This window comes from Musca autumnalis, unplaced genomic scaffold (assembly GCF_047663935.1).
Source record: "Musca autumnalis isolate F117 unplaced genomic scaffold, ASM4766393v1 scaffold_2, whole genome shotgun sequence".
NCBI lineage: Eukaryota > Metazoa > Arthropoda > Insecta > Diptera > Muscidae > Musca > Musca autumnalis.
This window is the reverse complement of record NW_027411755.1, coordinates 3928305-3955969: the sequence shown is the minus strand read 5'-3', so window position 1 is coordinate 3955969 and position 27665 is coordinate 3928305. Positions and strand designations below refer to the sequence as shown.

At 35.3% G+C, this 27665-nt stretch overlaps 1 protein-coding gene across 1 annotated transcript; it reads right to left on the bottom strand.

Annotated features, from left to right (window-relative positions):
- Positions 1 to 27665, bottom strand: meng (serine/threonine-protein kinase meng-po). Its single transcript, XM_073966659.1, has 2 exons — positions 27249 to 27665; positions 1 to 2105 (listed from the first exon to the last, which is right to left on the bottom strand). Exons 1-2 carry the CDS (start codon positions 27259 to 27261, stop codon positions 748 to 750), a joined length of 1371 nt encoding a protein of 456 aa, XP_073822760.1. The 5' UTR covers positions 27262 to 27665; the 3' UTR covers positions 1 to 747.

The following is a 27665-nucleotide window of genomic DNA, read 5'->3' as shown; positions in this document are numbered from 1 at the left end:
TTTTGTTATTTATTTATTTTTGACATTTATTAAATTCATTTTTATTGTTTTGAATTCTAGCCAACCAATCAAAATGGAAGAAAAATAAAAAATTATATACGCAAATTAAAACAAAAAAAATTATAACAAGATATTTCATTTCTTTATATTATCATTTATTATCATCTAGGTGTGTATTTATACAAAATTTTATTCGGCCGAAATATGTATAATTAAAATACTTTTTGTTTTTTTTTTTTTGGGGAATTAAAAATAGTCTCACTTCTAAGTATCTACGAGTATGTCGTGGGTATGTCTGTAAACAAAGTGCAATATCTTCTTAATTAATAATTAAGTATTGTATAAATGTTATACTGATATTTTTGATACTATAAGGATTTCTACCAATTTCTACCACATCTCCATCAATTCAATTCTTTTTGGTTTTCTTTTCTTGCTGCCTCCTTTCAAGGTGGTATGTTTTTGGTTGTTGTTTTCAAATTTGTTGTAGCCAACTGTTTGAGTCTTTGTGTTTACAAACAAAACGTGGATTGCCTGCTGCCCAGTATAACAGTTTGTGCGGGAACAAAGTGTTATACAAAAACAACCAACAATTAATTAATATTGTCATAATTGACATAATTGTGCCTTGGGCCATATGTCGTCTTTCACCGGGAAAGTCAAGTGTACATATGCACCCATACAATCTTACAAAAAAACTAAAATCAAGTCTCTTTCATGCTCTCCAGCTCAGCATTGGCAGCGTGTTCACTGCGGTGGTGTGTCCACAACTATTAGACTTTCAATTTCTCTGTCGAAATTGTCATCACAGGTGGCCAACCAATCTAGGACACGTTTGCGCACTGCATTTTGATCGACGGGTGCATGATCCAAGCCATAGGTAGACATCATTCTGCGCAGACGCATTTTACTTTCATCCTCCTGGGATTTGCGACCCTCTCTTTGATTGAGATAAATGCAGGAATCTTGATCGGGAGTGGGAGCAACAAGGGTGGCAGATTTTGATGTTGCCACTCGACACTCAACCCAACGATCTTTCATGTATTTCGTTACCTCTGTTACCTTGCAACGATCTTCAGGATCATGGGACAAATATTTGCGGAAGCAACGCATCAGACGCGGTGAAAATCTACGGAAATTTTCTGGAATCTTGGTGGTCTTTCTTTGTTCGTATTTCATGAAATTGCAATAGTTGGCATCTTTGACCCAGTTTGCGGCATTCCAGGGAGGACTACCGGTCAAAACGTGAAACAGTAGTATGCCAAATTGCCACGAGTCACTGCAGGGCAAACAATGGAATCTTTCATTTTTAACAATCTCCAAAATTTCAGGCGGCACAAAACTGGTCCAGGTATGTTTGACTTTGTGCACAAGGGTACCCTTCTTGGTGGTGGCCCCAAAATCACACAACTTGACTCGCGAAAAGTCGGGTGTAAATACCAAAACATTTTCCAATTTCAAATCACGATGTACCAGATTTTTGGAGTGCATAAATGACAAGGCAGAACTGAGTTGCTCACTAATGGTTTTGGCGGCATTTTCATGTAAGCCATTCGGTCCCAAATTGGAAGCCAAATCTCCATAGGGGGCATGTTCCATGGCGAAAACATAGTAATCTTTGGTTTGGAAGGCCACATTATAGGCACTAAGGATATTCCGTTGATGTGACAACTCGTAGTTAAAGTGGAACTCTTTCTGGAACTCTTGTATGGTGGTCAACTCTGCATGGACAGCTTTCAAAACCACTTTTGTCTGGGTAGGCCTATGGGTGGTCAAGAGGATCTTGGCAAAGCAACCCTCAGCCAGGACTTTCTCAACATTATATTGATCGTTAAATGACATCAGGGGCAAGTCAATGTCACGTATTATGTGTATCAAGCCACTATCGTCCTTATCCGGTTTGCGATAAATGCTGCTGCGTCGGCTAACGGAAGCATTCGAGTTTGGCACTTCAAGTTTCATGCTGGTGCTGGTGGGTGTTTGTGGTGAATTACAACGGTTGTTGTTGGTGCAGGTACTGCTGTTATTGTTGCTGTTGCGGGAATTTGTACTGCCGCCATCACCGGCTCGAGATCTTCTCAAACGGAATGAAAATGAACGTTTTTCTAGAAAGAGAAAGAGAGAGAGACACAGTAAATTTAGTTGTTGCCAAGTGTAAGACGGGGAGATTTTCTATGGCATGATTATGAAATGGCCAACAATTATGTTGTGCTTGGTCATCATCACCATCATTGTGATCACGCCTTTTTTAAATTTCTCGCTATTTTTGCCTTAATTAAGTGGTCACCAACCACAAAACAAATGACAAATTTCTAATAAAAAACGTTTTCCCAAAATACAGAGCAATAAATTTAGCCAGAAAGTAAAGATTCCGTAGAAACAGCCAGATGTATGGAGATTTCAAGAAAGATGATTAATTTGAAATCATAAGACATTTAAAATCGCCGAGGAAGATGTCTCATTTGTTACATAATTGTTGGGAGGGAGGAGCTTCTCTATAAATTTTCTCTTAAATAATGAGGAAAAACTTGTAGTTTTTCACCCACGGAAAACAACATAAGGTTTTTCAATTAGCTTGACCCACTTTTTTCCAATTTCATATACAAAATAGTCATTTGTCAAACCACACTTCCAGCGGCCAATGACCATCATTAATTTTCAAAACAAAATATTGTTATTTTATAAAATGTCATTTTTAATTGGCCGCCATTGACATGCAAAGCTACTACCTCAACATTATTGTTTGGAATATGTCCCAACCTTAAACAAAAAAAAATAAAAGAAATCAGGCCGTTCTTGATCAGTCAAACAAAACAGGTACTCGCCGAGAACACCACACGGACATCATCCATAAGTCATCAATAACAAATCTCCATACATCTTGAGGTAAAATAAGTAAGGCAACGAATGATTTATGAAGATGCCACAAATTGAACATCAAGAACAACAATTGAAAATCACTTTCTGGGAAAGAAAGTGGCACACAACCAAACAACAAAAAAAAACAACAATAAATAAATCACAAAACACACCTCAGAAATACGCAACGTCAATGCAAAGTGAACCTAAAAAACTGAAATTGATCATATTTAATGGGATGGTCATAAAAAAGGAAACTGCTAACGACAAGCGGCCACGGACCACCACCCCCGGCCAACAGCGAACTGTCGATCACTGCAAACTGGCTAATATTCAAGAAAATTGGCAAGAATTGATTGGGATTGAAAGTGAAATTATAGCACAAAAAGACGCCATTATGTCTGACTGTGCGTCAATGCGTTTAAAATATACACCCCCACAGATTAGGGGCAGCAGTAGCTAACTGGTCTGTCTATGATCACTTGCCAACATTTGATTTTGGATTAACATGCAAACGTGATGGTCAACACAATACTACAGCAAGCAGCAGCAGCAGTATCATAAAGGAACACAGACACCGCCGGACACAAGCAACAACACGTAGGCTATAATTTCTTTAAATGTATTCTTGGAATTGGGAAGCTCATAACACACAAACACACACACAACAACGACAATATATTTTATAAATTATTGTTTTTGCTGTTGCTGTTTATGTCCGCTATTGTCTATATTCCGCTGCTGTTGTTATTTTGTGCTTGACAAAACTTTTCCTTTTAAATTTACTTTTCTACTACTTATAGATGATGTCAGGTGGGCAAAATAAATATATTGCTGGATATAGATATATTTTGGTGAGGGGTAAGGTACGATTCGGGTATTAAAGCAAAACATACAAATTGCAAACTCATTGTCATTGACAATTAAATGTCACAATATTGGTGAATTTGGTGGGATTTAGTAAGCATAAAGTGCTAAATAAACATAAACATTTTGTAAATTTCTAACGACCAGCTAGCAAGATGAACTAGTTAGGTATCGGAAACACGAAACTATGAAGTTGAACATCGGGATGTCACAGAAGGTAACCACTTGACTCTCTCTCTCTACATTACCCGGAGATTGTATTATTCGCCTAAACTATTGGGAGTTGAACCAAGTAACCTTTTGCAAAAATCTTCCAAATAAAGTTCTAAACAATTCTTTAGAACATTCTGAAACTCTAAAATGCTTACTTCATGTTGATTCAGCGGTATTTTGCATCATATCTTTTACAACACGTATTTCAAACACAGTTCACACCAACACTTTATTCTCGCATTTTGGATTTCAGTACATTATTGACATTTTTATTAAATCGTCGTTGAAAAATGTACTGAAAACAACGGCATAGAGGCATTTTACAACGATGATATGTTCTGAAGAGTTGTGTATTAAATTCCAGGGAATATTTTTCCAAAAGAAAATATTCAGATAAAATTAACGATTTTGGAGATACGGTGCGAAATGTATAAAAATTGTGGAATTTTTGCATATATTTTGAAATTTGAAGCAATAAATGTAGTTTTTGAGTCCATTAATTCTCCAAATATTTTATTCTTGTTCAGAGGTCAGAAGAAGATTCGCATTGGTTTCAGAGATATAGCCCCAAATTTCTTTAAAAACTCAATATTTAACCATGTTTAGATGGGGCCATAAAATCCGAGCTGGATCTGACATAACAAAATCCAACTAGGGTTTCTTGTAGTTTGGGTCTGTGCTTTCACAAAATCCTCAGTTCGAATTGTTTGCACAAGATCACCTCAAAAATGTTGCACAGTGTTATACTAGTTCCAGGTTTACAGCCATATATCTGAATGTTAATAGTTCCTCTCTTCTGTTGTTGTTTAGAAATGTGATGATATTTGATGGTTAATATTCGCAACGCACGGCTCGTTTACTTATGGTTAAGAAGGTATCTGATGGTTCCCTTCGCATTACTTGGGGGTTAATTTTTTTATGCAATGGAATCTCTCATACATTAAGAAGAGAATTTTCAATTTTAACATTTATGCAGCTCCTTATAAAATAATGTCATGACTGCGATTTCCCAACTTAAACTTATATATCTAAAAAATGATACAGCCTAGGAAAAATTACATAAGCCAGTCTTGTAGAGAATTTTCACAGCTATAAGATTTTCTCATGTTCCATGCCGATAAGACTTGCCGTATTCAAGCAAAATCGCGAAACCCTAACAAAAAAAACCTAAATATGTAAACGGAGCTTCTTTATCTCAAAAATGGTACAGCCTGAGAACAAAACATAAACGTCAATCCTGTAGAGAATTTTCACAGCTACTATAGTTTCTTTAGCTCCATTTCGATTGGACTTGCGGTTTCCAAGCAAAATCGTGAAAACTTAAAAAACACCTAAAAATTTGAATTTTGACCGCGATTTATTTAAAAATCCCTACAGCGATTTTTTCTTGTTTTTGGATTTTTCTCATCTATGAACATTGCTGTTTCAGAATTCACAAAAACTTCCCCTGTGTAAGCGGTTTTCATTAAAAGTTAGTTAAGGCGCACCCTTCATGACATTGTTTTATACAGTGCATTATCCCAATTTGAACTTTAATATCTCATAAATGGTAAAACCTACGAAAATACCGTAAAGGTCAATCTTGTAGAGAATTTTCATAGCTACATTATTTTCTTCAGTCTCATACTGATAAGCTTTGCGGTTTCTAAGCAAAATCGTGAAAACCTAAACAACCCCTAAAAATGTCAACTTGAATCGCGATTTATTTAAAAGGCGATTTTTTTTGTTTTTTGATTTTTCTCATCTATGAATCAGAATCCGCAAAAACTTCCCAGGTGTAAGCACCTTCCATTTAAATTCAATTCAAGAGCACCGTGTATTCTTAACAAATATTTCAAATAACTTTTTTCAATAATTCAACAATGAATTTAAATTAATTCCAAAGAATGCGTGAAATCACCACTACCCACCGAAACACTTCCATATAGTTTTGTTGGGAATCTGGAATAAAAAGCTCAATCTAATCAATTACTAGATGACTTATCTCTCTTAACTTATCTCATCTTAATGGAAGGTATTATCAGATACCGCTAGGAAAAGCTTCTAGAAAAAAAAATCAAACAAAAGTGCAGTTTAAGGACCGAAAAATATCATTTGTAAAGTTGGGGGAGGTAACCAAAGGACTGAACGAACCTATGTCTTGATGAAATATTACGAGAAACTAATTTTGGACCAAATCAGATGATCCACACGAGGATCATAAGGATCAAGTTTAGGAGAAAACAAGTAAAAAAGTATCAGTCGGCTTTGCCGACAGAGATATACCCTCAGCCCGTGTATATTGAAACAATTTTTTTCCCAAAATACGTATTTAGGGGGTTTTAAAAATTTTAAATATTAAATATCAAAAGTTTTGCAGAGGAGATACTAAAAGGAATGGATCGACATTGACCGTTATGGAAGTTTGCTCAACAAGTATGGACTTGCCCCTAAAAAGCTTTTATCATCGTAAGTGAGGCAGCGTATGTAAGTTGCTTCAACAAAAATCAAAGTGATTGGATATCAGGTCTTAAAGTGAACTTATCCGAAATGTTGTGTGCGAGGTACCGGATGGAGTGGACAAGTACAGTCCATATTTGAACCTGATCTATATCAGGTAGATATATTAGGATGTGTAAATAATAGACCAATTCGGCCAATCCCTTCAAGAGTTACCGTACGAACAATTTTTCCGAACATTTTTGAACTTTTGTGGGGGAGGTACCTGAAGGAGTGGACCGATATGGCTTATCTTCGAACTTAAACTATGTTTGGACAAAGTATTACTAAGGCCAAATTTTGGACCGAATCGGCAGATCCGTTCGAGAGTTATCTTGCGCTATATCCACCTCACACGGTGTCATTGGGGTTTTTTTGCAACTTTCAGGCTATTTTCTCTGGAAGTATGGACTTGCCCCTGATGAAACTTGTACCGTCGTATGGAGGGAAGTGAATACAAGTTGCTAAAACAAAAATCAGAGCGATTCGAGAGATGGCCCTAAACTGAACTTTTCCGAAATTTTGTGTGGGAGGTACCCGAAGGAGTAGGCCGATTGAGCCTATATTGAAACATTATCTAAGTTTGGCACACTTTACGATGGAAAAAGTATAGACCAAATCGGTTACTCCTTGCAAGAGTTATCGTGCGCACAAATTTTCCGAACATTTTCGAACTTTTGTGGGGGAGGTACCGGAAGGAGTGGACCGATATAGCTCATCTTCGAACTTAAACTAAGTTTGGGCAAAATAATACGAAAGCCAAAATTTGAACCGAATCTGTTCATCCGTTCGAGAGTTATCGTGCGCTCCAGCCAGCCAGACAGACAGACGGACGGACATTTTTCAATCGACTCCAAATTGTCTGAAACACATTTCGTCCAAACATACTTGGAGTCTAAAACCATTATTTCGATGAAGCACATTTTGCCCGTATGAAAGTTTATATACCCTCGTTATCATAAATGCTGAGGGTACAATTATCATTTATCATATACTCGGGAGTGAAAAATGCTCGCAAGTGGTAGTACTGAATGAGCATGCGTTTTACAAGAACTTTACTCTCGAATCGTTTGTTTTATGTGGCAGCGCTTGCGATTTTTTATACCCTACTCCACCCTGTGGTAAGGGTATTATGTGTAAGTGCATTTGTATGTAACATGCCTAAGAAAAAGATATAGACCCATAGTTCCTTCTAGGGATATGCATAGAATTACTTTCTGAGTCGATTTATGCATGTCCGTTCGCAACGTACAAGTCGCATTTATTGTTCGATTTGGCTGAAAATTGGGGAAGATCATTTTTTTAGCCTAATGAAGAACGCTATTGTTTTGGTGAAAATCGGTTCAAATTTGGATATAGCTCCCATATATATTTTCGGCCGATTTGAGGTATTTGATGCAACACACACGCTGTATCTGTCAAATTTTGATGAAATTTGGAATGTGTGATGGAATTAGGTCTATAGATAAATGTGCCAAATTATATCGAAATCGGTTCAGATTTGGATATAGCTCCCATATATATTTTCGGCCGATTTGAGGTATTTGATGCACCAAACACGCTGTATCTGTCCAATTTTGATGAAATTTGGAATGTGTTACGGAATTAGGTCTAAAAATAAGTGTGCCAAATAATATAAAAATCGGTTCAGATTTGGATATAGCTCCCATATATATTTTCGGCCGATTTTTGGTACTTGGTGCACGAAACACGTTATATGTCCGATCTCAATGAAATATGGAATGTGCGACGGAATTTGGTCTAGAAATAAATGTGCCAAATTTTATCGAAATCGGTTCGGATTTGGATATAGCTCCTATATATATTTTCGCCCGATTTAAGGTATTTAATGCACCAAAGAAGCTATGTATGTCTAATTTTGATGAGATTTGGAATGTGTGACGGTGTTTGGTCTAGAAATATATGGGCCCGTCCGACTTTGATCCTTGCCTTACTGTTTTTTTTTTTTGTTTTTTTTTTTTTTTTAATATTCTACGCTCCAGTAAAAACACTAAGCATATATACCAGTGTCAAAGGTCTGGGGTCTGCAGTGGTTTGCATGAGTGCCTGTATAAAGAATGACGTGGCTTTAAATCAAGCATGGTCACATTTGGCACGGCGGTGCCGATGATTTTCGGCAATTTACAAGCACACAACCCGAATGCACAGAAAGAGCGTAAAAAAGAGAACAAATGTTTTGATTTGTTATTGTTTTATAGCTTGCGTGAATACAAACTTACTAACACACTGTTATAAGTTGCCAATATTTTGAATACGTTCACATTTTCTCCGTTCTCTTTTTGGTCATGCCTGCTTTAAATGTTAGGATAGACAATATCAACTGCTGTTAACTTAAATAAATTTTATATAATTTTCTGAATATTTTAGACACTTAAAATCTCTTGAGAGGTAGATTTGGACAAAACTACTCGCAGAGGATTTTTACGAAGTCGCATATTACCGATAAAATATTGAATGGAAATACATACTGCCACTAATATGAGAGATGGACGCTTGGAAATTGTTTTAATAAAAAAATATATTCATAGCTGATTTTAGTATTAAATCATTATGTTGGCTCTCAGTAGGGCCAAAGCGACTCTAGTTTCTAGGAAGAAATTTCTATTAATTTTTTGGGTAGTTCCTTACATCTGATAGATCTATAAGGTTATTGAATCTTTGTTTCATATGTACGTATATCTGTATATATTCGATATTCCATTCAATTGAGTCATGACCAGCCATTGATAGGATGCACTAGTATTTAAATGTAAACATATCTGTATTTCCCTAAACAAATTCTAAATTAAAAGGCGTGAAAAATCTTCCACAGTCACACACTGGACAAGCATTGCGGGGTACATAATTTCTACATTTTTTCCCAGAAATTAATTAAAATTTAAATAAAATTATTGAATTTTTTATGAAATATTTGTTTGTTTTTTTTTCTACTAAAGAATAACAGAATCATTTTTATAAGGAATTACAATAATTTTTACTTTTAATGGCATATTTTCCTTAAATTGTATGAAGAAACAATCTCCATGGTATTGGTGGATGGATGCCCCACATGTCAACAACCAGGAACAAACACACACCCCAAGCCTGACCACCACATTATATTTTGCATGGTATTCCATTAAAATCTACAAATAGTAGGAAACATCTGTGGGTCCCGGTTTGTTTGGTTTTTGTCCACAAAACGCTTTGCTTGCAGCATGGATGCATTCAGCTTTGATGGTGCGTTTCTCATTTGTGGCATGTTGTATTTGCTTTTTGGTTATTTTAATTCTTTGCGACTTTGGGGGCATTGCTGACGTCAATGGATGGTCAGTGGATGGATGGCGTACGAACGAGCGCGTAGTAGTGGTGCTGAGTGATAATAGTAGTTGTTGTTGAGTGTGTGTATGTGATGTCTCACAGCAGATGAATAGAAATTAACAAAATTTAAAAAAGCACATACATAAAAAAGTGATCAACATTTTCTTCCTCGCTTCTCTCAACAACAATTTTTATGGTACATGAAAAGAATGATATTTTTTCTGTGGAAAACTTTTACGCGCCTCATAAAAATCCAAAGAGTGGGCTAACCCATTTCGTCTCTTTGAGAAAGAAATGACTTTTCAATATTATTTTGTTTGTTTTCATTGTGCCATGATGGTCACCCCAAAACCAAACATCAAATTAGCAGGTTTATTTCTTGGTTAATATATTTTTGAATTTAATTTTAAAATATTTTGGTTTTTTTTTCTAGAGAACTCTACGTTTCCTCCTCCTGCTACGCCTCCTCCTAATAGCCTTAAAATTTGTCATCAATATTTTGTCCATTATTAGTTTTTGTTTTTTTTTTCTTGTTCCTCTTCATTTTCGCTTGGTTGTAATGCGATTGATTTTGTTGTTTTTTTTTTTTTTTTGCTATTGCCAAGCAATAAATCGCTTTGCCATAAATTTCATTCGTCTATCATCTTATGGCTCTTATGACGGTACGTATGTAAGTACCATTTTGTTGGAACATTAAAATGCTAATCATTTTTGATTTTTCCTTTAATATTTCAATTTTAGTTTTACAATTATTTCAAATTAATTAAGGAAAATTAATATAATAAACAAAGAATATGTATGAAGAAACAAAGATTCATCTCATCTAAGATGAGCAGGAAAATATTGAGATAATATTAAGGATAGTAGGATAAAAATTTCAGCCATGTAAAACTTCTCTACAAAGTGGTGTCTTAAGACACGCCGTTCGGACTCGGCGATAAACAGTAGGTCCCATATCATTGAGCTAATATGAATCGGGGTGCACTCATTGATATGAGAGAAGTCTCCCTTGTCCCGTATGGGATGTTTGTGGAACAATTATTATTATAGGATAAAAATGAGAGAGGAGGATGAATAGGTGAACATTACATTGGTTGTACTGCTAAATTAATAACGGATCAGGATAAAATCTTCTTGTCGGGAAGATGTTAATTCGAAATATGTCATAGATCAGGATCTGGACAAAGCCCATTACAAAGTAGTGTAAACAAGTTTACATCTGAGTTATTTTTTAGAAAAAAATATAAAAAATAACTTTTTTATTCATTACAAAGTTACGAATAACGGTGGTACAAAGTGTGATGTATCCATCTGATCTTGTCTGTGCTAAATCACCATTGTTTACTAGGCAGGTGTAATTCTTATGTTGCGATATAAAGTTGGATTCCTTTTTCTCTGGTGACTATTTTTCCTGGCATATCTAGAGCTTTTAAATGAATTTGTCAGATGTTGTAGAATTTTTTCCTATCAACAACAACAAATTGCTTGTAGATTTGGGTTTGTTGATTTGTGCGGAATATTGTCCTGATAACGAAAACACATTTTTAAGGTCGATTCGGTGAAAAAAGTTCCCGCACCGAATGCTATTTTGGTAATTTTTATAATTTTTTCTTTATAAAAATTTTGGTTTTAATTTTCTGAACTAATTTGTATATGTACACATAGGCTTTATGCAGTTAAAATAAACACTTAAATATCGCTATTTGGCGAATATTATGAACTAAATTTATGTAGAAAGGTCCGATATTAAAGATTTATAAAAATAAAGCTTTTCTTAAATCTTTTAGAATTTTCAAGTTTTCTCCGAAGACTTGTTTGAAATCTTTGAAAATGTTTCACGTCAAACACATACAGGGCAATCATGAATAAAAATTCCGTGCGGAATTCAAACATAGAATATTTCTGCTGATTCGGTAAGAATGTTCCATAATTCCATGATTGCCCTGATATACAAATAACTTTTATTTTATGTTTCTCCTAAAAGTATGACTATTATTTTATAATCACCGAACAACACCTCCAAATTTGAAATATAGATGGTGTTACAGAAAATAGAGAATATATTTTATGGCTCTCCAATAGAGATCCGTTTGCAAAATTTTTCGCACTGAATTCCTGAGTTCGAATCACAAGCATAACAGCATCACATTTTTCAGCGTAATGTTGGTTTATATGTGACTTGTATAATCTCTCTTCATGAATGCAGCATCGTACCATCGATATGACGGATGCCGATAAAAGTTAAGTCTTTTATTGCTGAGCTAAAATTATTTTATATTGTTCCTTCGAAGATGCTCTTGAAAAATAGGTTACATATGCTAGCAAAGAATACATACCGCCAGTATTATAAGTATTTTTTTGCCATAGTTTCGATTTATCGAACAGATTTATAGCGTTCCGGTTAGGTTAAAGTTAAAAGTGATGGTTGAATTTCAAAGAGGAGCTTCATGGCATTAACTTTCAATGTAAAAATTATATTTTTATGCCTCCATATGTAATAATGGCCCATAGTATTATTATTTAATTTGTTTTCTCCTAAAAGTATGCTTAGAAATTTATAATCTTCAAACTGCAGCGCTAATTGTGATGCATAGATGGCGTTACAGCATATTGTAGATAAACATTGATCTTTTAACTATTTAGTTGTTTTTCTAGGACGAAATTCTGAAGATCCAATCTTATAGTGACCCAGTTAAATAATTTGAGTTACTCACTCGTCACCTAGCTTATTATTTATAACGTAGATTGGTCAAAGTCACAAGCCTCTCAATTCTTAGTAAATCCCATCCATTATATTTTAAGTTTATTTCAAAATGTATATTGCTTGGTTTGATATTAAAAAAAAAAACAAAATTAATTCCTTTTTGTGAAAATTAATTCCTAAATCTTTTCTACGAATATATCAAACAAATCCCCCAAAGCAACATTCATTTGACGCAATCAATGATCGATTTATTGCTACCCATCAATTTCTCATTGAAATCATATTTTTTTCTTCTAAAAGCTTCTCTTGTCATTCTACAATTGATTAATGATTGACATATTCAATAAGCATTTCGGAAATTGAAAAAAAAAATCGTTGTATACATTTGGAAATGGGCATTAGTTATAAATTGATTAAATTACTAATATTTATAATTCAATATTAAAATTTGAATAATTTCAACGACATCAGAACTTAGGCAATTTTCAAATAAGTATTAACTAAACGTTTTTTATGAACATCTTCGAAGGAACAATGGAACATATCCATAATAGGACGGGGCGATTTGTATGGAAGGAGCCTTAATGGGCTCTTCGCGATTCTGATTTCTGGGATTGTACTGAGCAAAAATCGAGAATCCCGATTTTGAAGTTTTTTTATCCAGGTTTTTTTATATTTTGGCATATAACAGCCAAACCATTGAGATTTTCGATCCAACACTAAGACGAAAGTAATTAAAAACTCTCTAGTACATCGCAAAAGCATTGGAACGCTCCTTCGGGCAGTTTTGGCCTTGTGGATAAAAAACTTCAAGTCAAAATCGGGGGTCTCGATATCCAAATATGGCCCAGGGGACTTTTTTGCTCAGTACAATCATAAGATCCAAATAGGCCCTATTTTATTTTTGGCTTAGTGATAGACTTCTTTCTCCTAAAAGTATGCTTAGAAATTTATAATCCCCAAACTGCAGCGATAATTGTGAGGCAAAGATGGCGTTACAGCATCTTGTAGAAAAACATTGACTTCCATTTTTCGGCGAGTTCAAACGGTGTGTCGATAGTACGAAGATTCATACATTTATAGATGTTGTACATGGGGTTTAGCAATCAATGAACAATGTTATGTTATCTTAGGCGAAGATTTTACACATGTTTTATTTTCAAATGTAAAAGCCTTTCATTTATTTATGACCATTCTTAGGCAGAGTTTGTATCCTACATTGTGCCTAAGAATGAATGCTTTACCATCTTGAGCTTTTCGAAGTTCACATTTCACTTGTATCGCAAAACCTTTCGCATAACCATCAGCATCACCACTCCCCCCTAAATGCAACGCAAGTGAATGTTTATATAATTCAAACACAATGTAAGATAGGCAATTACAGATTTGAACACAATTTCAAGATGCTAAAAATATGGTTCTGGATCTTCTGCTTTGTATACATATACATCGTTCTATAAGGAAAACCATCATCTTCAATATTTTTTACCTTTCTTATCCTACATCATTACTGACATTGGCCAAGAGACTTGAGAGTTTATTTACGAACAAGAAAACAGAAGATAATATCCATAACCACCCGAAACCCACCCACAAAAACAATTGAATTTCTCCCTCTCCGTTTTTGTTTATTTTTTGGCGAACGCAATTTATCTGAGGCGTGCGTTTCTAGCACTTCATTAATTTCAAAATAATAATAATTTTGCAAATAATTATAAAATAGCCACTAAAAATGCAAAACCCGAGGTAATGTTCCAGTGGGGGTAGCCAGGCAGCCAGCAGCAAGCACAACCGCGTAATAAAAGAAAAGCAAACTCATTTCAAATTATGATGCTTCTTCCTTCGTACTACAATGATAATGATGTTTACATTTGAACTTTTGTGTGAATCATTCGTTGTGTAAACAGGGATGAAAAAAAAAACCAAAAACACGCGATCAAACAAAAAAGCGCGATCAAGAAATGTGAATAATCTCTTAACGTAATTACGTTCAAAACGAGTGGGATTGCCTAGGTGGTAAATACTACAAATAAAATTAGAAATTTTGAGAAAATATAAGAAAGCTAAAGACGATGAAGGAGATCATACAAAGTATCACCACACATGTCAAGTTATGATAAACCTATAAAACATCTAAAACCTCTATAATTGGCATTTCCGTCCTTCTTCAGGCAGCCATGTACATTTTCCCTTTAAAATCGTCAAAGCATGGTCATATGCCTTTTGACTGATTAACATGGTCTATTCTTGTCCAAGTCAGGAGAATATTCCTTGTTAAATAGACAAAAGCTATATGGATATTAAAGGGACGTAGCCAGAAATACTTTTGGACATCACTTCGTGTGGCGCCCAATGGACAAAATTTGAACTGTTGAAAAAATTTCAAAAAATTGCAATGTCGTATGGGTTTGGGCACCCTAGACAGTCTTCCCGCCTATATCAGTGGGCTATGATAAAATCTTAAAACTTTAAACATAAGGCCTAAGTTCAAGGTAAATAAATATATAGATTGTTCCACCAGAAGGATATTCCCTATGTATGTAATGTCTTTCTTATCCGACAATGACTTTTATTATTTTCTTGATAATTTCCCTTATCACCTAATGAATGTTGCTGGGAAATATCTAACATTTTTCAAATTCAACCTTGGCATACCAGTATTGTTCTGCCTCTTAACATAGCGTTCTTTCTATGTCATAAACAATTGTTCGACCAACTGACCCACCGAAACAACAAGGCAATACCACCAACATTGGGGGGATTTTATTTTAAATGGAATTTTTATGTTTTTGTTGATAAACAATATTCCTCCCAAAAAAAGAAGAAAACAACAGGTAAAAGCTTAGTCATAAAGACCACCCATAGGTAACCAAAAAAAAAAAAACAAAACCATTCATCAAACTTTTATTTGATTTTGTTGCATTATTTTCTTGTTTTTTATTTTTTTCTTCCAGATAATAATTTGGTTATGATCACAAGAACGGGAATACAAACACCCACTGCAAAAGTAATCCTTCCTTCCAATGTCTTTCTTTCTTGTATTATTAAAACAAACAAGATTTGTTTTTGCTACTTCTAGATTTTTCAGCATAATCATCAAAACAACAATTGTAAAATTCTGGGAAGATAAATTTATTAACAGAATAAAAACAAATAAATATAACATGGCCAAAAACAGATTTCTTCAAAACACACAAATTTTGCATGATTGATGCTGTGTCATAAACAATTTGCAAATGCGAAATCAATATTTCTTTTAAAGCCATAAATGTATTTTTTCTTATTTTTTGTTTCTCCAAAAATTTCATTGACCCACCAATAATTTAATTTATTATGTTTTCATCTTCATTAAACTTTCTATTTCCTCTCACACTGTTTTATTGCATTATTCTCTTATAAATGTTTCTTTTATTCCCTGGGAGAGGAAGGCCAATCACATAGCTATTATCCCCTAGACACTTGGGAGCAATAAAAATGTGTCACATAGTACACGGGACTCGACTTAATATTTTATGTTTTATATTTGTGTCTTTCTTTTTTTTTTTTTTTTTTGCTATAATTTTATATTTAAGAAACAATACTACGCAGTTAAATCACATGAAAAGTATTTTTTTTTTTTTTTGGATTTTTTAATATCAAACTGGCATTGTTCCATATCAATGAAGTAAAATTCTTAAATGGTAATATTAGTTAATATTAGAATTTGTGACAAAAGAAATGCAGAGGTTGCCTAAAAGAACGCATAACAATTAAATCCCAAGCGGGTGAGACTTTATCACGTCTACTGTGGCCACAGAAGGGTGGAAGACCCAATACCAATATTTTGTCTATGTAGGCAATGGAAAGTTGTAAATGGAACGGAATGGAATAAAAATATCCTTTTTATTTACTGATGAAAAGTATGGGCTAAACCACTTTTACCAATGACTCAGTCTGAATAAGTCCGCCTAGCATCACCTTAAAAAAGATAAAGCAATAATCACACTTAATTATTAAAAGCGAACAACATGTGCGATGTATCCTTGTGATTGTTGTTTTGGCGTGTTAAGGCAACGCTCAATGGACACATTAAGGGGTTACGGCCACTTACACTATGCAACACTGAAAATGCAAACAACTTCTAGTATGCAGTTTTTGAAAGTACATATTTAGACTACAAAAACCCTAGTAGGGTTTTGTCCTGTCAGATCCAGTTCGGATTTTATGGCCTCATTTAAACCGGGGTAAATCTACACTTTTTTGCATTTATCAGGCCTTTATCTCAGAAACGAATAGGAATTTGGCCTTGTTGTCTTTAGCAATATTGTAGCCATAAACTAGTAGAACTTATGTTTTGAAAAAACCACCTAAGAAAAACTCCATCTAGGGCATCAAAATCTATAAAATAGAGAAAATTTTACATAATTGCTGAAATTCTGGTCAGTATCGGCTAAACTATTGGGAGCTGAACCAAGTAACCTTTTGCAAAAATCTTCCAAATAAAGTTCTCAACAAATCTTTAGAACATTCTGAAACTCTAAAATTCTTACTTCATGTTGTTTCAGCGGTATTTTGCATCATATCGTTTACAACACGTATTTCAAACATAGTTCACACCAACAGTTTATTCTCGCATTTCGGATTTCACCACATTATTGACATTTTTATTAAATCGTCGTTGAAAAATGTACTGAAAACAACAGGATAGAGGCATTTTACAACAATGACATGTTCTGAAGAAGACTTGTGCATTACATTCCAGGGAATATTTTTCCAAAAGAAAACATTCAGAAAAAGTTAACGGTTTTGGAGATACGGTGCGAAATGTATAAAAATTGTGGAACTTTTGCAAATATTTTGAAATTTGAGGCAATAGATGTAGTTTTTCGAGTTCATTATTTCTCCAAATATTTTATTCTTGTCCTTATCTACAAATTTGCTTCAGAGGTCAGAAGAAGATTCGCATTGGTTTCAGAGATATAGCCCCGAATTTCTTTAAAAACGCAATATTTACCTATGATTAGATGGGGCCATAAATTCCGAGCTGGATCTGACACAACAAAACCCAACTATGGTTTCTTGTAGTTTGGGTCTGTACTTTCAAAAAATCCTCAGTTCGAATTGTTTGCACAAGATCACCTTAAAAATATTGCACAGTGTTATTGAACATAAACAAATCCACTCCACTACGAAACACTGGTTTTGCTAAAGCAGTTTGCGATGCCCACTGTAACTCGAAAACGAATAAACCGATCTGCATATATTTTTGTGGGATCATTAAGACACAGACTGAGGCATAAAACAGATGAGGTCTTTTTTTAAAAAGTAACAAAATATTCCAAATTCGGAAAAGGTTACAAATAGAGATGAGTGAAATTGTGTTCTTAGTTCGGCTTATAGAACAAATGTTTTGAAGAGGACCACTTAAGTAAGTGAGTTCAAATTAACTAGTCATGGAAAAATATTATTAAATAGGTGAAAAAAGAGTATGTCCATGTTTATGTTAGGCAATTTTCCTTGTGGCAACTGTCAGTTTGAAGGAGAGAGAAGTGAGGCATATGGTAACCCTTTGCCTCTCAACACCCTCTCTCATCCACAAAGTGACAATTGGCGCAAGGAAAATTGCCTAATGTAAATATGGACTATCAGTTGGATTTGCCGACAGAGATATATCCTCAGCCTATGTGAATATTTAGACTTTCATCTATTGTCAGATCGAATACCGGCTACACAACCGATTTTCAGAATTTGTTGGTCTTTTTAGGGAACGAAGTATGAATATGCCTACTCAAATTTAGGGCTTTTGGAAATTTTCGGGTATCCTAACGATTGTGGGGGTTTCCAATAAATGCGGAGGTTTTGCTAATAAATTTAATTTGCATTGAAGGGCAAAAGTGCTGAACTTTTGCGGACCGACATAGTCCGTTTTGGAAGTGAATCTATTTTTGTAGTCATTACTTTCGATAGCTATTGTGCTAACCAAACATTTTAGTTGGTCACCGCTGGAAATTTAGGAGTTTCCGATGTAGTATATCTTCGAACTTGATTTAAGTTTGAGAGAAATATTACGATGTTCAAATGCTGCACCAGAATTCAGGAACATAAACTATGTTTGGACGAAATATTTCGAGATTCAAAATTTAGACCAAATCGTTTGCTCCGTTTATGAGATAACGCGCGTACAATTTTAGCGAATATTTTTTTTTGTGGGAAGGTGCCGGAAGGAGGAGAAGCACCTATAAGCCCCACCTTCGAATTTAATTTAATATTCGAAGAAATATTACTTTATGCAAAGTGTGGGCCAACGCAGTATTCGGTTCGAGAGTTGTCGTGCGCACCAGCCACGGTTTTTTACAGCTTTCATGTGATTTTCTCAAGAAGTTACTTGCACTCAAAAAAACTTGTACGATCGTAATAGGGACCTTGAATGCAACATGTAGCAAGAAAAATCAAAACGATTCGAGAGGAGGTCCTAAAATTCGCTTTTTCGAAATTTTGTGTGGGAGGTACCGGAAGGAATTAAGATATGTATAGGCCATATTCTAACCGGATCTATGTCTCGCAGAAATATTACGATGTACAAAGTGTGGACCAAATTGTGTATTGCCTCTGCGCACAATTTTAGCGAAAATTTTGAACTTTTGTGGCGGAAGTACCCAAAGGAGTGGACCAACATGGTCCATCTTAGAACTTGATTTAAGTTTGCGCAAAATATTACGACCGCTAAATCGTGGACCGAATCTGTTTATCGGTTCGAGAGTTATCGTGCGCTTCATCCACTGCACATGCTGCAGTTGCGAGTTTTTACAACTTTCGGGTCATTTTCTCAGGAAGTATGGATTTGCCCCCGAAAAAAACTTGTAACGTCGTAATAAGGGCAGCAAATATAAGTTGTTACAACAAAAATCAAAACGATTTGAGAGGCGGTCTTAAACTGCACTTTTCCAAAATTTTGTGTGGGAGGTACCCGAAGGAGCGGATATGGTCCATATTCGAACTTGATCTATGTCTGGTAGAAATATTACGATATGCAAAGTATGGACTAAATCTGTTAGTACCTTCGAGAGTTATCTTGCGCATAATTTATGCAAAAAATTGTGAACTTTTGTGAGGGTGGTACCCGAGTTAGTGCACCGATATGGCCCATCTTCGAACATAAACTAAGTTTGGATAAAAGCCTAATTTTGGGCCGAGAGTTACCTTGTTATTAAAACTTATATGAAAAAACCTCGATGAAAATTTCCAAATAATCCTCGAACAACCCTTAAACTGCACTTAAGTGAAAGTTTGAAACTTTTGTGAGTCAGGTACCTGAAGGAGTTTTCCGATATATTCTATCAGCAAACAAAATTCAGGCACTTCATATCACTCCCAGCAGCAGCCTTTTTCGGTCACCCTCTGATTTTTTAAAGCATTTGGTCAAATTTATCAAGGAGCATGGACCAGCCCACGAAAAACATTATATCGTTGCTAATAAGAATACAAGGGGTACATTTCCAAAACAATATCCATACAGCCCTTTAACTACACTTAATTTTTTTTTGAAAATTTTGAGGTAAACACCCGTAGGTGTTATACGAAATAAACCTTCTTGGAAGACATTTTACGATGTGCAAAGTTTCCACTAAATCGGATGCTTATTTCGTAATTTATCGTTCTCATTAGTCATTTTAGTTGGTGCCTTCAGGCCTTTTTAGTGCTTTTGTGTCATTATAAAATGAAGTGTGGATTCTTGGTAGGCCATAAAAATAATAAAACCATTTCGTCCTAATTTCAATATTCAAATTCCGAGAAAGGCCAAGTTTTTTAACACATGCAATTGAAAAACGTAGGGTAACCTTTATAACATGATAAACGGACCTCCTACTACATACATACATATATATTTAATTTTATACTTAAACAATAACAAAACAATTGTGTGTATGTCACCTATTTTGTTTCTTGCGCCCACGATTGCTGGATGGGCAAAAAAAAACTGATCTATAAATATAGACGACGATTGTCTTTGGTGTGATTGCCTATATTTTGTTCTGCCATACAAATGATGTCCTATGTTTATGCGTAACAATATGTGAATGTTCAGCTGCGATGTTTATAAATGCATTTGTTATTAAGAAAAGAAAAGAAAAATTAACACGTTATTAATATACTATAAATATGCTTGATTTCAGGACAAGAAGAAGAACAGCCACTGCAAAAGGCCAATAATAAAATTTAATAATGATAAAAATAATTCCAAACATATTAATCTGCACAAATAGCCAAGGCAATATCCCCCTTCCCTGGTTTTCATATAACTTATATTGATAGATCTCATTCTTCCCCCCAATCTATCTAAAAGTTGACACCTGTTGTTGAGTTCATGCAAATAATTAACTATATATGTATATAAGTATATATGTGTATAAGTTCGTTTTTTGCGTAAATCCGTCAGGAGGTCATATTTTTTATATTGCGTAGATCAGACACAACAACAAAAAATAACAACAAAAATTAACAACGAAAAATAAATAAAATTCAAAACAAATTATCACCATAGTAAATTATCGCTTTACAGACAAACAGACAGACATAGAGACGGCCACATAATGATGGGTTTATGAACGTAAGGACAGATACCAAGAATTGGCGACATTTATCGTTTAAAAACACAAAAATTAAAAACAAAAACAAAAAATGTTGTTATTGTATTGTGTCACATTTAAGTGTGCTCGTCGTTATGGAGAGGATGACAATCATTTTTTTGCAATATTTTATGTGAGAGCACAACTTCCAACGAGGATCTCTGGCTCTTGACTTTTTTACAATATTTATTGCCCGTTGTTGTTGTTGCAATTGTGTAAGTGTGTCCGTTGTTGTTTTGATCTTTGTTTGTTTATTTTTTTTTTGTGTGTGACTGTGCTTTATTATGTGTCAATGGCAAATAGTACGTCACAGCCATGCCATGTCCACTAAAGCACAAATCATTACCTCCACCATCCAACATCAATCTGTCCAACCAACAACCATTCCACCATCTCCACAGGCGAAGAAAAAAAAAACATTTTTGTTCTTATTCCATATTTAACGAGGCCTTGTTGACTGACCCATCAGTTTTAGTTTATTTTTCTATATATTTTGTTAATTTTCATTTAAATATGTATTTTTTTACAGAAACAAAACATCACCAACCGCAACAAATGTGCTGCTGGCTGTGCCTATAATTGTTGGCGGGAAATACGAGTAAATTCGTTAGTTGTCAAAAATATAGGAATTGGTATAAAATTGTGATTTTTCTAGGATTTTAAGAAAAATTGAAAAAAAAAACACATTTAAAGGGACAAGAGAGTTGGTCTAAATTTTGCCACTATTTATATTTTGTCGAAACTTAGATCAAGTTTTAAGGAGGTGGATGTATAGAGTAAAACGGGTAGTTTCCCAAAGTGGGGTGAGGTAATAACGCCAGAACTGTTTAAACTCTACCCTTTCTGTATTCCACCCTCTTCAGACGGCATTGAAATTGTTAGGTATGCGAATGATTGTACAATCTTGGTGTTGGATATCTTCCCTCTTGTCAATGGTGAATATCTCCGAAACTGTTTAACATGTGCACTTCATGCCTCTCCAGACGGCATTGAAATGGATACGTATACAGATGATGTACGATCTGGTCGTCGGGTATCTTACCTGATGTCATTTGTGAAAGGCTGAACTCACCCTCTTTTGCGCGAGAAATATGCAAATTTTCGCCACTAACTCTACGGCCACTGGTGAACACACCACATTGACAGCAGTGGGGAGCAGTGAGTTAAATGTCCTTTTCAATGGTAGCAGAATTCCTACCACTAACTACCCTACGAATCTGGGCATAACATACGACAGTATGTTCACGTCGTCCGCTCATGCCACAGCTATGTGCGACAAGTTGATATGTAGAAACAAGGACCTCAAGTCCCTAGACGGCAGCACTGTCTGTACCCCAGACAAAGAAACCTTCTTGACCACATATGCGGCGCACACTGGTTCACAAATCGGTTTTCCTTGCCAAAACCCCTATTTTTGTCGTCACCGATCATATTGAAACTAAGAAAACCAAAAAATTGCGTGCAATTATTGGAAGGTGTGGGCGTGGCGTGCTCCTAAAGACGACAATTTTTTTACTTTGGAGAATACGTAAATATTACAAATTTCTGCAGAAAGAAATGGCTATTTCTCGGAAACTATAACAGATATTGTGTTCATTGTTTTTGTTTTAGGTAGGTAGAATTGTTGCCTTTAAGAGACGTTTTAATAAAATCCCGCAGCGTTTACACGTAGTGAGCTATTTCCTTTTTCCTCAAGTACTAAATTTTAGTGAAATTCCAACTTTAGGGGACTAGAACTTTTAAGGAACAGCATGGAACAAGGTTTCGTTTTCGCAGAATGATGAAGATATCCTATTTTAACCCATATATGCTGGACCTTGGAATAAGGGCCAGGCTTGGAAGTGCTATAAGTTCTGCCCAACATGCCTACACCAAAGGTAAATCGGTGGAAACTGCACTGAATGAGGTCGTGGGCTTCATCGAGAGGAATATGGAGGGACCAAACTATACGTTAGCAGCCTTTCTCGATATAGAAGGTGCCTTTAATAATGTCAAGCTTGAATCTATCCATAACACAATCTCTAACCTTGGTATTTCCTTTACATTGATCAATTGGATTGACGGAATGCTTAGCAGCAGGATAATCAATTCAAATATCGGTGAGACTTCCATTCGGAAGTCTGTCACCAGGGGCACATCACAAGGTGGTGTTCTATCGCCACTGCTGTGGCTTCTGGTGATTAACGAAATACTTAAGGAATATGATGAACTACGAATAAAAACGATTGCTTATGCCGACGACGTGGTCATAATGATCAGCGGTAGATTCCCACAAACATTATCGGAACTCATGCAAGGAGCTCTAGTCAAATTAACAAGATGGGCGCGCAACAATGGACTTGGGGTGAATCCGTCTAAGACTGAGCTGGTCCTGTTTACCAAAAATAGGAAAGTCAAACCATTCGCACTACCAATGCTTGATGGGGTTGTCCAGGAGCTGTCTCTAGAAGCCAAGTACCTCGGCATCATCCTGGACCATCAATTAACATGGAAAAGGAATGTCGAAGAACGTGCCAAGAGAGGTCTAATAGCACTCTATTCTTGCAAGAACTCCATAGGTAAGAGCTGGGGACTGAAACCACAGGTCATCCATTGGATTTTTACGACCATAGTACGACCAATCCTTACCTATGGTTCTCTGGTATGGTGGAATGCTTTGAACAAGACGACGCTTCTTCATAAGTTAAACACTGTTCAAAGAGTGGCATCACTGTTAATTACCGGTGCTATGAAAAGCACTCCACAGGCAGCACTCAACGTCCTACTTGATCTTCACCCGCTGAATCTTGTAGTACAAGAGTTGGCAGCCAAGAGTGCTCTCCGTCTCAAAGAGACAAACTCATGGCGCAACACTGATTATGGTTATGCCTCCCCCACAATTCCCCACCTCTACTCGGTATAGAGATTTATACCGACGGCTCCAAGATGGAAATGGGAACTGGAGCAGGCGTCTACAGCGATAGCCTCAATTTACGGCTCTCATACAGGTTGAACGAACATTATAGTGTCTTCCAGGCCGAAATCTTTGCAGTTAAGAAAGCAGCAGAGTTGATAAGCAATAAAAAAGGGGACATAACTGGACAGTTGACTATCTACGTGGATAGTCAGGCGGCGCTTAAATCACTTAAATCCCACTCAATCAAGTCTGCTGCGGTCTTGGACTGCAGGAAAGCTCTGGAAGACCTAAAATCATTTGTTACCTTATGCTGGGTCCCGGGTCACTGCAATATCGAAGGCAATGAGATAGCGGATGAGCTGGCACGTACCGGATCGGTGTTAACCGACATTGAAATCGACAACTCTATCAAGCCACCCTTGTGTCATTTCATGCGGCAGCTAGAACAAGTTTACCGGGACAAGGCTGGTCAGATTTGGAACAATGAACCTGGTTGCAAGGTATCAAAGGCAATCTGGCCCAACATATCTCAGCGAAGAACTATATCCCTTCTCTGCATGAAGAAATCCGATCTAAAATTAATGGTTGGAACAATCACAGGACACTGCAGGATAAGATCTTTGACCTGCAGATGTGATAGAGACGACAATACCGACTACTGCAGATTAGGCGAAGATGAAGAAGAGACGGAGACGATTGAGCACTTATTATGTCGTTGTCCAGTGCTCATGACCAGGAGACTTCGAACGGTGGATGAACACACCATAACATCTCTGACAACGTTCTGCCAAGTCGAGCCGACGAAAAGGTTTAAAATGGCTTCAACGAGAACCAACCAATGCGCCTTAGCGTGGCTAACTCTCCTCTCTCGCTCTTATATCCAAAATATCCTTTTCAATGACTTCTCTACCATTAATTCCTTTTTTACTCCATTACTTTGTTTACTTTTTTCCTTGACATCTATTCTTCTTTTCCATGTAATATACATTTCTTCTCTTTCAAACCCCCTACAGGATGAACACAATGGACCATAAGGTCTCCGAGTGAAGTGGCTGTCCAATATAACAGCTACGCGTCCTTTAACCTAACCCTAACCTAACCCATATATACTTTTGCCCCTATACCGTTCTGACCGATTGATTCTGATTTGATTTTTTATTTGTTTTATTTTCCAAAGATAAGCAAATGAGAAACGAATGAAATATATCCCAAGTCTTCTATAGACCGCCTATCAATGTTTATACATATTGGGCATACAGCATGTCTGGATATTCAATCTACACCCACAACAATGTCTACTATTTTATTCACGTCATCCGTCTATCTAATCACATCTGTAACATTTTTAATGTCATATTTTCTTTACGAAATATTTTACTATCTTCCAAAAATAAAATTTCTCCCAAAACTAAATGTCTGGCACAAAATATTATTTTTTTCGAAAATAACCTGTAACCACAATATAGCGGATGTACGAGGCAGACAGCGTAACGTATGCTTAATAGTTTGCTATAAAATGTTTATGTTTATCATACGCTCCGGTTTGGGGTCATAAAATGCTAACTAACTTGACAACCATTAAGTAGAAAATAATTTCAATAATACATAAATCAATACATTGTTGTTATTTGATTTGTTATGATGGACCGGGCATCTATGACATATTTTCCATCCTTAATTTAATAGTTAGAGAGCACTTTTAGCTCCATTAACCAAAGGTTTTTCACTTCTTTTTTTTTTTTTTTTTTTGTCAATGAGTAACAGCTTGGCCAGACTTGTGCTGTCGTAAAATTTCTCTATCATAAATTACTGTTGGAAAAATTAGAAAACTATATTAAAATTATGGGAAAATATCAGCCAACACATGTTCCAACCAAAAACAACAAAAATATATAGAATGTTTATGGCGTTGACATCCACAAATCACCAACAACAACTTTTATTTTTATTATTATAAAATTTGTTTTAGTTTTGAACTGAATTGAAAACAAAAGATTTCAAATTTTGTGTTTATTGTCCAATAAAATTCGCCCAACAAAAACAACATCGTTTGCTTTGCATAAAAACGCAATACAAAATTGGATTTTTTCGCAAATGCAAATGTCCGTTGGAGATTGTAAATTTTATAGCAGTTGCATGTAATTTTGAAAATAAGAAGAAGAAGAAGAAGAAGAAGTGAAATGATTGGCTTTTGACAGTAATTGTAAGCAAATGATTGATATTCTAGGATTTCTTGTTTATAAAATTACTAAAACTAAATAAACAAAAATGTTAATGATATGTATTTCCAAATCGCTGGTATCATAACCTAAAATACAAAGGAAAGACTATCATAAAGTTCAAACCTGCCACAGTTATTGTTGGAGACCAAAAGATGATTAATGAGAAATAATGGATCTTCATTAATGGAAATAAATTCTATTAGAATTCTTCTAAAATAACACAATGTCCTAAAAAGTCTTCACTTCCATTACCGAAATTTTCCACTTCCCCCCACAACTGTGTGTGTTTTAGGCTTTGATTTTCATATTCTAATATAAATATTTATTTTTGCACAGACATAAAAAATCCTAAAAGAAGGCACTACGCCTCACGCGCTCAGCAAGATTTCTATTACGTTACAAATTTTCTGTTTTCTTCTTCCAAGAAATGTAAAAATAAACATATTCAAATGCCATTAAAAACACAAAACTAAAGCTTTGTCACAGCACGCGTTTCATGTTGTGATCCTTCTTCTTCTTCATTTCATTAGCAAACAAAATGTCAAGCAAGAACAAAGTTCAAATCTAATTTTGGAACCTCCATCTCAAGTATAACAATAACAACAACAAAAGGAAAACAAAAAATGACAAGGCATTTCTGTTACTCATGGCTGAATTCAATGAACTTAAGACACAATGCCTGGTTTTACTTACTTGCCTCCATGCCTCTGGCAGGGTGCCGGCTAGCCACCATTTTCATGCAAATAAAGGAAAGAACATAAAAAGTCCTACACAGAGACAGAAACTCTAGGGGAACAAAAATAGCAACAATTCAAATGAAAAGAACAATGCTCTTCAATGCTAGGCCACTAATGTATGTAACTCTGCATTGTGAGCAGAGGAAAGAAACAAACGATTGACGTCACAACATTTTGCAGGCTGGCAGGATTCTTGAAAAGACTACAACAAGATTTATACTAGAAAACAATGACGATGACAATGGGGGGTAGACGACCCCCCTTAGGTTTAATGGTGACGCCAAAACCATTAAATGGATGGACCAAATGCAAATCGTACATATTTTCAATTTTTTTTAAACTCACCAATTGTTCCCATTTTGCTTTCTTCTCTCGATCCAAATTCTGGAATATCGGATATTCCAAAGGAAAAATTTCTTTTTAATGTTAACAGCCCCACTTTGATGGTTTTATAGAAAACAGTTGTCACTTGAAATTGTGGTTTCTTCGTTTGTTTTGGCACTTTTTCGTTTGTTTGTCTTTTTTTAGTTTATTTGTTTTTAATTTATTACTTTTATTAAATTCTCTTTAAAATATAATTAATTTAATTTTTTCTTAATTATTTGGTGTTTCACAAAGTTATAAAAACTCAACTCAATATGAATTTAAATTTTTTCGAATTAATATTTTTCGTTTCAAAATTTCTTTTATTTTTTCTGTTTTAAAATTTCTTTATTTTCTCCGTGATGTTATCTCAGTGAGATGTGCGTTGGAAATGTGTTC